The sequence below is a fragment of the Micromys minutus genome (genome assembly GCF_963924665.1).
Source record: "Micromys minutus genome assembly, chromosome: 9".
Lineage (NCBI taxonomy): Eukaryota > Metazoa > Chordata > Mammalia > Rodentia > Muridae > Micromys > Micromys minutus.
Window position 1 is genome coordinate 35,048,359 of NC_137978.1, and position 12,207 is coordinate 35,060,565.

General features: G+C 50.0%; 2 protein-coding genes across 3 annotated transcripts; one reads left to right on the forward strand and one right to left on the reverse strand.

Annotated features, from left to right (window-relative positions):
* Positions 1-305: 305 nt before the first annotated feature.
* On the forward strand, positions 306-4,772 carry ELOVL1 (ELOVL fatty acid elongase 1). Of its 2 annotated transcripts, none has more exons than XM_080920688.1 (8): positions 306-411; positions 2,671-2,730; positions 2,896-3,086; positions 3,237-3,317; positions 3,448-3,504; positions 3,583-3,688; positions 3,771-3,907; positions 4,066-4,772. In XM_080920688.1, the coding sequence occupies exons 2-8, from the start codon at positions 2,685-2,687 to the stop codon at positions 4,285-4,287; spliced, it is 840 nt and encodes a 279-aa protein (XP_080776814.1). In that variant the 5' UTR covers positions 306-411; positions 2,671-2,684; the 3' UTR covers positions 4,288-4,772. The 2 variants fall into 2 exon arrangements, with proteins under 2 accessions (XP_080776814.1, XP_080776815.1); XM_080920689.1 differs by lacking the exon at positions 306-411 and adding an exon at positions 1,925-2,012.
* A 384-nt stretch (positions 4,773-5,156) lies between these two features.
* CDC20 (cell division cycle 20) lies at positions 5,157-8,912 on the reverse strand (the record flags this gene model as incomplete). The annotated part of the gene is made up of 9 exons (XM_080922180.1): positions 5,157-5,335; positions 5,631-5,748; positions 6,639-6,764; positions 7,362-7,590; positions 7,671-7,962; positions 8,057-8,185; positions 8,292-8,388; positions 8,478-8,626; positions 8,732-8,912. The coding sequence occupies 9 exons, from the start codon at positions 8,910-8,912 to the stop codon at positions 5,157-5,159; spliced, it is 1,500 nt and encodes a 499-aa protein (XP_080778306.1).
* Between the last annotated feature and the right edge of the window lie 3,295 nt (positions 8,913-12,207).

Genomic DNA, 12,207 nt, shown 5'->3' on the forward strand with positions numbered 1-12,207 from the left:
ACAGCAGATGAGAGGGTCCTCATACTGGACTGGACAGAGGACCACGAATGGGGCCACGCAGGCTGAACGTCAAGAAGAAGCTGGGTGCGGGCCAAGCCATAGTCATCGGCGGGACAGGCTGAGAGATGCGAAGGAAGGGGTGGAGAGCTGGGGCTGGGTGTGCTTCCTGCCCCGGGATCTGGCGACCCGCCCCTGCTCCCGCCCTGGCGGCCAGGCAGGCGCTGGACGGCCCCTCCTGCCTCGGCCAGCCGCCCAATCAGCAGGCGCCCCCCGCCCGGCCCGCCCTCTCCCCCCTCTGGTGACAGAAAGTCGGCCCAGCAGATGAGGAAGTGGCCGGCAGGAGGCCCTGGGGACTTCTCTCCCGCCCTGATCCCTTTGAACCCTTCACTGCTGTCCGCCTGGCTCCCACTGGTGAGTGTGTACCTTCCATGGCTCCCCACGTGCCAGCGCCCCCTGCCTGGCTGGCCAGGCTAGTCCTGCCCTGCCTGCCCTACCCTGCCCTGCCCAGGCTGTGGGCGAGGCGTTTCCTGGGGTGAGTGGGTGGGAGGTCCCAGGTACTGGGGCTGGGCCTGCCCAGCAAGATCCCTCCCAGGCACTTTGGCCCCTGACCCCCATTTGCTCACACCTAGTTCTTTTCCAGCATCTCATGGCCTTCCTCCCTTTGCCCCCTCTTCCCTTTCCCCTTCTGGCCCCTTGCCGGTGCCCTTTCCCCTTCCCATCCATCTTAAGGGAACTGGCCCTGTTCCACTGCGGGAGAAGGGTGGGGGGAACACCCGGGTTTCCCTTAAACTTAGATCTTCTCAGAAGTCTGGACTCCCTTCTGTCCTCTGGGGTCACTGTGTATGTACCAGTGTAAGTGGCGGTGAAGGGCGAGTGAATTGGAGGAGGTGGTTGAAGGAGATAAGGAGCTGGCAAGCTCACGTGTGTCAGAGAGGAACTGTGTGTGATAGCACATGCCTGAGTGCTAGGCCTTACTCCAACATAAGCCACCAACAAGTGTGACTGTAGGAAGAAATAAATGTCACTCCCCACCACGAGCTGTGTGAAGGGAGGTGTGGGTGAGATGGACCTGTGCCTGGTCAAGTAGCCACGGTTAATTCAATCCTGACAGGTGTGAAGTTTAGGAGCCTGGTATGTCAGAGTCTAGTAGGGAGGCCTGTTTCGGTGGTGTGGTCAGCAGGGTATGTATGGACTGTGTGGATGTATGCTAGCTCCTGGTGTGGTATGCATGTCTCTGAAGTGGTTGAGAGTCGTGTGATGAAGGTACGTATTAATGTGTGAGGTAGATGGTAGAACTTGAGCCCCAAGGCAGGAGAGTGATGGAGAGTACCCAGAGCACTCAGGTTGTTGGGTAATTGCCAGATTTCTCTGGGACAAAGTCCTAGGCTATCCCGGGTCTAGACTAAGTTTCTGTATCCCTGTAAGCATTCTCTTGACATTCCTTCCAACTTTGAGGAGGAGGGGGCCTAGCCCAGGAGGCTCCCTCCCAGAGGAGGGAAAGATTCCTGAGACCTCCCCCACTCCCCCACCTCCTCACATACCACTGGTGTTCTTACCCCTCCCTGGTAGGAAAGGGTGATGCCCATTCTGAAGTAGGACAAACTGAGAATTCATGGCTGGTTTGGGAGAGAATGCTGGGTGTGGATTTTTAGCAATTCTTCTGGCTTTGGCCAGATATCCTGGCCAGAAGTTTCTGGAGAACCTACAAACTTAGCTTATATGGCTGGTCAAAGGTGGTGAGTCTGGGGCCTTACTTGGCTTTCTCAATTCTGGTGGGTCCTGCTCCTCTAGGCATTGACCTGTGGCCTGGACCCACCCTCCACCCCATGCCCAATGTAGCGGGGGCGGGAGGAGGGCGGGGCTGCTGCAAGATCTAGTCAGACAGGTGGAGCCGCCAGGGCAGGAGTCTCAAAGAGCCAGGCTTCTGGAGTGGAAGAGAGGCAGAACTTGCCGGTTAGAAGAGGGGAGGAGAGGCTGGAGGTGAAGCACTGGAAGAAAGCAGGAGGCTGAAGGTGAGAGCCTGGGAGGCAGAGGGGAAGCCAGGGGCATGTGTGTTCACCAAGGGAGAAGTGGAGCCCTAGGTTTGCTCAGGTACTAGAAAGGACAGAGAGGGACCATGGAGGTGGGAGTCCCGGCAGGGGACAGAGGGGAGATGGGAGTCTTGGGAAAGGACCAGAGGAACTTTACCTGGGAGAAGGGGGCTATGAGAGGAGTGGCTGAAAGGGAGAATCTCTGGAGAGAAGAGTGTCTCTCAAAGCTGAGAGATGAGACTGCTTGCCAGTAAGGGTGAGGAAGTTCACTGGGAAGATGAATTGTGTTGTGAAGAGCAAGGCTCCAGAAGGAGACCTGGAAGGCAGAGTTCTCTCAGAGAGGGAGGCAGGGAAGGGAAACTCCGGCAGAGTGGAGGGGAAGGGTGGGATGGCAGGATGCTTGGGGAGCTGATGTTCCATCCAAACTGCCTTTCTCCCAGTATACCCCTGTTCACCATGGTCAGGATTAAATTTGGGGCCCTGTACATGCTGGGAAAATGCCACTGAGCTGGATTCACGCTCTATCCTTTTGTCAGTGAGGTATCAGAGTTGTCCGAGTCTGTATCTTGTCCCTTGGACCTCGTGTATGATGGGGCCATGCAGGGTCCCTGTCTGATGACCACTTTCCATCCCTCTTTAGAGTCTTTAGCCAGGATGGAGGCTGTTGTGAACTTGTACCAGGAACTGATGAAGCATGCAGGTAAGCTGCTGTCTATATCTCTACCTTCCCTCCTTCCCTGGGATCTCACGATCTAGGGTTGTGTCCTAAGAAGAGTCCTAATGAAGTACTCGTGACTTGACCTCATGTCTAGACCTGGGAAGGCTCTTAAACCCTGACTTCACTCCTTTGACATCTTATTCACAGATCCCCGGATTCAAAGCTACCCTCTGATGGGGTCCCCCTTGCTAATCACATCCATCCTTCTGACCTATGTGTACTTCGTCCTATCACTTGGGCCTCGAATCATGGCTAATCGGAAGCCCTTCCAACTTCGAGGCTTCATGATTGTCTACAATTTCTCACTGGTGACACTGTCCCTCTACATTGTCTATGAGGTAGGCTGAATGCCTAGGCTGTAGTTTCTGTCTGCAGAATAAGAGTTAGGGTACAGGGCATGGGCCAGAGCATGGCAATTATCTATTCCAGGGCTTCAGTTAGTGAAGGGGAGAAGTTGCTGGGATAGAGACTAATTCACTCTCTCTTAGTTTCTGATGTCTGGTTGGCTGAGTACGTACACCTGGCGCTGTGACCCTGTAGACTTTTCCAATAGCCCTGAAGCACTTCGGGTAAGTAGAGCCTTAGGTAACCATAATTATAAGCAACCTAGATAAGGGAGTGAGACCTGTGTGGCTGGCCAGTTAGCAGAGGCTCTTTGGATACTGTATAAAGTAGTAAGACTGATCTAACTTCTCACAGATGGTTCGAGTGGCCTGGCTCTTCATGCTTTCCAAGGTCATTGAGCTGATGGACACAGTGAGTAGCTACAGCCACTAGAACATGGGAGGAGTGGAAACGGCACTGGCATCCAACCTGTCCTCCATTCTTCTTCAGGTGATATTTATTCTCCGCAAGAAGGATGGGCAAGTGACCTTCCTACATGTCTTCCATCACTCAGTGCTTCCCTGGAGTTGGTGGTGGGGGATAAAGATTGCTCCAGGTAAGCAGTGAGGGCCACAGGAGAAGAGGGTGGCCACCGGGAATAGAAGTTCATTTCCTGACCGTCTTCTTTCCTATCTCAGGAGGAATGGGCTCTTTCCATGCCATGATAAACTCATCTGTACATGTTGTCATGTACCTCTACTACGGATTGTCTGCCCTTGGCCCTGTGGCTCAGCCCTACCTTTGGTGGAAAAAACATATGACAGCCATTCAGCTGGTGAGGAGCCTGTGGGGCCTAAAGCCAAACCATTATTTCTAACTTAGTTCCTTCTATCCAATCAGTCTTACCCCTGATCCCAGCCTTCTCCACTCAAAGCTTTTGTCTATTTCTTCTCTTTCTGAACCTATTTCTGACCCTTGTCTTTTCTGTCCCAGATCCAGTTTGTCCTGGTCTCACTGCACATCAGCCAATACTACTTCATGCCCAGCTGCAACTACCAGTACCCTATCATCATCCATCTCATCTGGATGTATGGCACCATCTTCTTTGTACTCTTCTCCAACTTCTGGTATCACTCTTACACCAAGGGGAAGCGGCTGCCCCGTGCAGTTCAGCAAAATGGAGCACCAGCTGCTACCAAGGTCAAGGCCAACTGAGAAGCATGGCCTAGATATTGCCCACCTAAGTGCCTCAGGACTGCACCTTGGACAGCATCCACAAGTGTCCTCTCTACCTACACCCATGACCAGGACTCTTGTGGTCAAGACTGAGTAGGCAGATTGGCTCTCCCCTCCCCGCAGCTGATCTACAGGGACCACTGTTCCCATTCCTTCTCCTCCAGGGATGTGGCCTCACTGCTGTCTGCCACCAGAACTGGAGGCTGAAAGGGCTGGACACTTACTTCCCACTCCCTGCCTTAAACTTGGGAGAAGAACACTCAGGGCTGGCCCACACCAGGGTCTTGTGGCCTTTCTCCTCACACTGAAGAGGTCAGCAATAATCTGTCACCGTGGACTCAGGCTCCCTTTTCACTCCACATCGAAGCATGAGTTTCTGGGCCAAAGGTCAGATGGGCAGGCAGCAGGCCTGGCAATGCAGGCTGTGCACTCACTTGTGTCATAATTAAAGTGACAGGAAACCACTGAGATTGTGTGTGTGTAAATGAAGTGGGGGACAGAGCTTTAGCTCTGGCTTGTTTACAAACAGAAGGGTGGTAGTGCAGGTAGTAATTCCAGCTACTGGGAAGGGTACAAAGCAGGAAGCTCACAAGTTCAAGGTTAGCCTGGACCCTGTCTCAAAACAGAAATGAAGTTCAGTGGGCAGAGCTCTGGGTTCAGTCCCCAAAAACCACAAAAATTATTTTAAAAAGGGGACAGAAGTAGCCAAAAGTTCTCACAAGACTTCTAGCTTTAGTCAGAGTAGGGGCAGTCTATAGGAAGGATGCTGGGACACAAGAAAGGAAGATACAAACTTTATTAGAAAAAAAAAATAAACAAAAAAAATCATGAAGGGAAATGGGTTGTTTTCAACGGATGCCTTGGTGGATAAGGCTACTTTTAGCTACACTGGCTTTTTCCCGCTCCCGCCGGAGGGCAGGGTCCAACTCAAAGCAGCGCCACAACCGTAGAGTCTCATCAGCTGCTGCTGATGCCACTGTGGCCCCATCTGGACTCATTGTAAGACTCAGGACCCGGGCTGTGTGACCTAGAGTAAGAGCAGTGCATTTGAGTATACACACAGCCCTCCCTCTGATTTTGTTAGTCACCTTGAAATGAAATGTGAATGCCACTTACCTTGTATAATTCAGTGGGATTACTACTATATTTACAAAGTTAGGTTGTGCACTGTTATAACATTCTAAACCACACTTCCCACCATTCTCCCCAAAGCCCCTGGCAAGCCATATCAGTCTGTTTATTCTCAACCTATTCTCAATATTTGATATGAATGGAAACATACACTATGTGGCCTTTCTGCCTGGCTTCCTTTTGCCACCTACCTTTGAGCTCAGCCACCTTGGCCATGGTTGGGTACTTCCAAATAACCAGCTGGTTCTGGGCAAAGCCATGACCTGAGATGAGCTCCTTATAGTGGGGAGACCAGAGGATGGAACACACCTGTGGAAGAGGGTCATCATACTTAGCCAGGGCTACTCAGAACTGAGTGCATTCTAGTATTGGAAAACCTATCAGCTGCTACAGATTTAAATTTAATGATCACAGTCCTTACTGAAGCCCCAAGTCAAATATCTGTGGTAAGAAAGATGAATCCACCAGAAGGAAATTCCATGTTACCCAAGGTAATGCCATAGGTGACCCTGTGTGTAACTCAATCTGGCTTCAGAGCTCATGCTTGCAGTGAAGGCCAAGTGTGAGGAGATCGAACAGGGAAAGCTGGAGTATTTACAGCAAGGCACATCAGCAGCAAGAGCCTCAAATGTTCTAATGTATTTGGATTTCATGCTGTAGGTTGTGGGAGTCATCACAGGTTTAAGGACAGCAATATAGCACTTAAGATTGTGAAGTACAGAAGAAAGACTGGACATGGGGGTGCATGCTGGTAATCTCAGCATTGGGATGCTACAGCAGGAGGATCACTGCAAATCTGCCAGCCAGGGCAAGACCCTGTCTCAGTGAATGAATGAATGAATGAGTGAGGACAGATGTGAATGGTATTCCAAAGTAAAACTGAAATATCTCAAGAAGGATGAAAGATTAGGTGGCTTTTCAGATTTCTAAGTAGATTCTGCTATGTGAAACAGTACAAGAGGAACAACAGTACATTTTAGGAAAGCAAGGTCAAGTGGCAAGCTTAATTGGGACATACGAAGGAGGTGACACTTGACCTAGGGTTGGCATAAGCCAAACTAGGAAATGGGAATGTGAATGAGGGCTGAGTCAGAAATTTAGAAATGATCAGGAGAGTAGAATTGGCTGTTCAGAAATCAGAGGAACACACCTGCCTGGGATAAACCATGAATCATCATTAGCAGTCAAAACAGAACTACCTGGGAATGCACATCCACAGCACTTAGACAGGCCCCAGAGCAGACATTCCAAATGCGAATGTGTCGGTCACTGGTACCTCCGCCTGTTGCCAGGATATTGGACTGCCAGGGACACCATGCAACAGCCTAGTTGGAATGGATAAAGGCTGGGTCAGGTCAGCAGATAAATAGAAGCTTTATGTGCAAGAGTACTGAGCTTTTCTATGGCCTCCTTTCCCTTGAAATGACACAGAAACTTGGTATATGTGTCAAAGAGCTTCTTGCACTAGCTCGGCAGGGTTCTCATCTATTCTAACCCAACCGTGCTGCCAACCACCCAGCACCTGCACTGTTACCTGGCATCTCAAGTCTTGCCCTGGCTGTTCCCGCTCCATCAGTCTCCTGGAGATTCCCTCACGGCAACCACTCTCCTTCTACTTGCACCCGTTCACTGGGATCAAAAACCCACCTTAAACTTGCTTCAGCTATAGGCTGGTCAGCTCTTTATTAGCCAATCAGAGGTGATAATAATATTCACAGAGACAGGAGATGCTTCATAATCATGACAGTGCCAATGTTGGAAGGTAACCAGACCTCTGGGCACAATAATCATCTGAATACACAGTGCATAAATCTATCTCCCAACATCCAAGTGTTACAATTAGGCTCAACCCCATCTGTCTTCTCCTCTTAGTAGTCCCTAGCTGAGAGTCTGTAAAGACCTCAGTTCAAATGCTTTCTCACCTTGACAGCACCTTGATGTTGAGTGAATGTTTGCAGGGGAACCCAGCCACTTTCTCCAGGACCACTAGGCCACACGTTGACAATGTTATCATTGCCACCACTTGCCAAATGTCGTCCATCTGGGGCCCAGCGCAGCCCACACACTTCTTGGCTATGGCCACTCAGTGTAGCCACATGGTGTTCTGCTACCCGAACATCATGGTGGTGGATGTGGCCAGATCGTGAACCACTGAAAGAAGAAGACATTTGGTTCTGGATGGCAGAAACCAAAAAGATTGATTTTGCTATAGACTAGCACAAACCACTGACCTGGACAGGATATAGCTGTTCCAACTCAGAGAGCTCACTCGAGCGGAGTGACTGGTCATGTTCCGAAGTCGTTTCTGCTGCTGCACGTCCCATAGCTGCACCTCAGCATTACTGGTGCCCACAGCTAAGTAGTTGCCCTCTTTGATCCAGGCCACCGAGGATATATAGTCCCCAGGCTGCTCCATTTGCAACAACTGCAGGATGTCACCGGAACCAGCATTCCATAGGTATACACTGTTGTCCAGTGCCACAGCCAATACATTTCCGGAGCTCCAATCCACAAGATTCAGGTCTGCCAGAGGAAGAAAGAAAACATGAGGTCTTTTGTTGGACTGTTCCATTTCCAGACCATCTTTCTCCATCCACAAAAACAAGAGTACACTTACAGTAGTCATTCCGGATTTCAGGGGCATCAAGAATCCTGTCTGGCAGGGAAGGAATGTATCTGCAAGCCTTCCGGCTGGAGCCAGGCGTGGCTTTCTGACTGTAGAGTACTTTCAATCTGTTCTGGTAGCCTGTAGCAAGAGAGTGGCTCTAGACTTGGAAACTGATCCCACCCACATGTGGAAAAACAGTCCTTAGGAAGAACTGACACCAACTTTCATGAATGTCACTTCTTACCTTCTGGGGCATTCTGAGGTTTTCCACTGAGCCTGAGGATCTTGGCTTCCTCTACATCAAAACCGTTCAGGCTCAGAGCCCAGGCTTTCTGATGCTCCTGAAATACACAGGTGGTGAGGCAGACTGGTATTAACCAGGAGACAGACACATTAGGTCTCATGTCTTAGGACCCCTGTGGAATCATACCTTCTTGGTGGGCGTCCCCCCGTCATCCGGCTGGTTCTCCTTGCTCAAGAGGAAGCTGGCCACCTCCATTTGGGAAGCACTACGTTGGGGGATATAGCGATCGCCTCCAGGTTTGCTAGGAGTAGTCTGAACCTTGGAGTTAGATTTGCCTGGGGCAGGGAGAGAGAAGTCAGATAGCCTAACGAGGCTCCTGGAGGGAGCATGAAGACCGACTCTTAAGCGATTCCATCTCCCTCCACCTGACACCCTCTCACCAGGAGTTCGGCCCGGGGTCCGGCCGGCACTGTGTGACCTGTTGGCGGCCCGCATGGGCGAGGGGGCTGGACCTGTGGCTTCCTTTGCTTTGCGCTGCCAGCGAGCAACCGGTGCGTTGGGGATGGGCGCGTCCAGTTGAAGCAGTGCGTGCAAATCGCTCTCGAACACGAACTGCGCCATGGCACGTCCACGGGGGAGAAAGGCGACCAAGCTCAGGACCTCGCAGAATTTCTGGGCTCCGCCTGTCACAGCTCGCACCAGCCCGGCACCTCTTCGTGCTTAGCTCTCCCAAACACAACTCGCGTCTCCTCACAGTGCGCCCGTGGCACTGCCAAACGCGTTCTTTCCTGACCAACTAAAGGCACGCCGGACTGTTGTTCTTAAACTCTCCGCTGCTAGCGTTCATTGGCTCCTTCAAAACCCAACTGTCTTAACCGTCGCCCTTGCCGATTGGTCGCTATACCAAAGAGGGGCGGGTCTTCCGGGAGCAAGTCTCACGAGAGTGCGACCGTCAAGCGTTTGGAACGAAATCCCGAACCCACCTTCGGGAGCCTTAGTCCGAGCCGGAATCGGAGCGCGGGGGCGGGTCCTGCACAGTTCGCCAGTCCTCGGGATTCGCTTGTCCCGTGGGTTTCTCTCTGGGGTGGACCCGGCAGTTAGAGGCTTTGGGGGCCTGTGAAAGGTCACATCGAAGCCTGTATGTGGGTGGTACTTAGGTTATATACACACATGTAAGCTCGACCCCGGACCCAATTGGTTAGAGACGGTGGTCAGGTGGCGGTCTGAATGGGGAGGGTGCCAGAAACCCTGGTAGGGAGGATGTATGTGGGCCAGTGTGGGGTTCGACAAACACAAAGTGAGAGTAAGTGGGGGGTCAAAACAGTGATCGGGATTCCAGCCTTTCGTCGTGAAGATTAGATTAGGCTGCTCTTGGGGACATTCTGTGGCGGACTCCCGTGGGGCTTTGGATTCTTCAGAGTCCTAGTGATTCTCCTTGCTTGGGTTGCCCATAACCCGCCAGAGCCACACCCATTTTGTTTGTTTCTGACAAGGGTCTCACTATGCAGTCCGGGCTGGCCTGGAATGCACCTTGCAGAAAAGACTGGCCTTGATCTCTGGGATACGGTGGAATTTAAGGCGTGTGCCACCACACCAAGCCAAAACCAGGTTATGCTGACAGAAAAACTAAGGTTCAAAATGGAAGGAATTTGCCCAAGGTCATAAAAAGAGGTTGGTAAGAATTCAGATTACCCAGGGTTCAGCTCCCAGCACCCAATATAGGTTCACAATCATCCAGTGCCCTCTCTGGCCTTCACCAGCATCAGGTGTGCATGAGCTACGCAGACATAGATGTAGGCAGAACACATCCACATTTTCAAAAAGTTGCCCTTTGATCTCCCCCACCCGTAGTGCGCCTCTTCCAGCAACAATAAAAAATATACAAAATCAAAAATGATTCTAGCATCTAGGTGTAAAGTCCAGGGCTTTAGTGACTTGCACGATATGCTCAAAGGTAAAATAACATTAATACAAATAATAAAGGGTGCTACTAATTGACCATCTGCTAATGACTGTTTACTGCATTAAAACAGTTCACATCTTTTGGAAACATTCTCTCATGTAGCCCAGGCCGGTCTTGAATTCCATGTAGCTAGCCATGACCTTGAACCTTTTTTTTTTTTTTTTTTTTTTTGAGACAAGGTTTTGTTTAGCACTGGCTGTCCTGTAACTCACTCTGTAAACCAGGCTGGTCTCGAACTCAGATGCCTCTGCCTTCAGAGTGCTGGGATTAAAAGTGTGTGTCGTCACACTCACCAAGTTTACTGATCTCTTAAGGCAGATAAGGTTAGGTCAGGCTGGAAAGATGGCTCAGTGGTTATGAGCACTGAGTACTTTCCCTGAGGTCCTGAGTTCAATTCCAAGCAACCACATGGTGGCTCACAACAATCTGTAATGGAATCTGATGCCCTCTTCTGGTGTGTCTGAAAACAGCTACAGTGTATTCATATAAATATAATAAATCTTTGAAAAAAAAAAAAACTGTTAGGTCAGAGAACCAGGCATGGTGATACACACCTTTTGCACCTTTAATCCCAACACTTGGGAGGCAGTGACAGGTGGTTCTCTGTGAGTTCCAGAACAGGTAGGGCTATGTAATAGACCCTGTTTCAGAAGACAAAAGGAAAAGAAATTGAATCAGAATGAGGTAAGAGATGTTAACAAAGGCACACCATTGCAGTCTCAACAACATGCTGCCAAGGGAAGGAATTGGAAAGTGTTCAGTCCTTAGCCTAAGATCACCTCTGATGATGGCAGAATCTTCAGCTGTTTGCCAAACTCACTGTTGTTTCTAGCTCTGAAGCACTTGGTTTTCCATTTCTAATTGCCTTGGGAAACTAGAGATTTACTGTCCTATAGTTTCTTAGTGTCGAGATCTCAGAAAACAGAAAAGGGAAGCCTAGTGTCAGGCTTACCTGTTAAGCTATGGAGTCTGGCTTTTATCTGCCAGAAACTGTGGGGACAGTGGAGGTTCCTGTGAAACATGTCAAGCAGTCTTCAACTTCTGGACCAAGACAATGCAGCTGGGCTGGAGAGATGGCTCAGCCATCAAAGACTAGGCTCACAACCAAAAGGATAAAACAATGCAGCTACAGCAAATGTGTGCACTGGAAAGTGTGCATGCCTGAAGCCCCAGCAGTCAGCCAGAGATGTACAGTTGAAATCTTGCCTCTAAAAGAAAAAAAAAAAAAAAAAAAGAACCTTACAATTAAGACATAACATGGGCAAGAGATATGGCCACTTGAGAATCAAGTCACTGGAGATTCTGGGGAGAGGATAAAGAATGAGCCTACCTATGGAATTCGTTTCAAAAGGCGGGCAGAAAGCACACCAGATGTGGAGTCTGCGAGCTCAGCTGTGAACCCGGTCTCTCCTAGAACTACCATAACCAAGTACCCCAAAAAGGGGTACCCTAGAGGACATACCCATTGTCTCAGAATTCTGATGCTGCAAGTACAAGACCAAAAATGGTGGTGGGGTGGTTCTTTTGGAGGACTCTGAGGGAGATGTTCTCAGGCTCCTGGTGGTTTGATGGTGGTTCTTGGATTCTGACCATTTTCACTTGGCTTTCTCCTTCTATCACCTATGTCTAAAATCTCCCCTTTCTCCCTAAGAGTACCAACCATACTGAAACTAATTTTGTGTGGAATAACCCTGCTTTAAAAAAAAAAAAAAACAGTTGGAAATACTTGGGTTTAAGATTTCAAAGTAAACATTTTGGAAACAGGGGGCACAATTTAACAATATCCCTCCCACGGGAGCCAAACAGAAACAAAGCTCTTGGGAATCCTCTGGTACAGACTCTGTGAATCAACCCTGTCCATCAGGGTAGAGAAGGGTGACGGGTGACATGGGTCTGGTGGTAGCAAACAGATGGCATACGACATATTCATAACCATGCCCCTGCCATTTAAAA

Coding starts and splice junctions, on each gene's coding strand:
- ELOVL1 (XM_080920688.1), top strand. CDS start 2,685: ATGGAGGCTGTTGTGAACTTGTACCAGGAACTGATGAAGCATGCAG. Junction 3,087..3,236: donor CCCTCTACATTGTCTATGAG/GTAGGCTGAATG, acceptor ACTCTCTCTTAG/TTTCTGATGTCTGGTTGGCT. Junction 3,908..4,065: donor ATATGACAGCCATTCAGCTG/GTGAGGAGCCTG, acceptor TTTCTGTCCCAG/ATCCAGTTTGTCCTGGTCTC.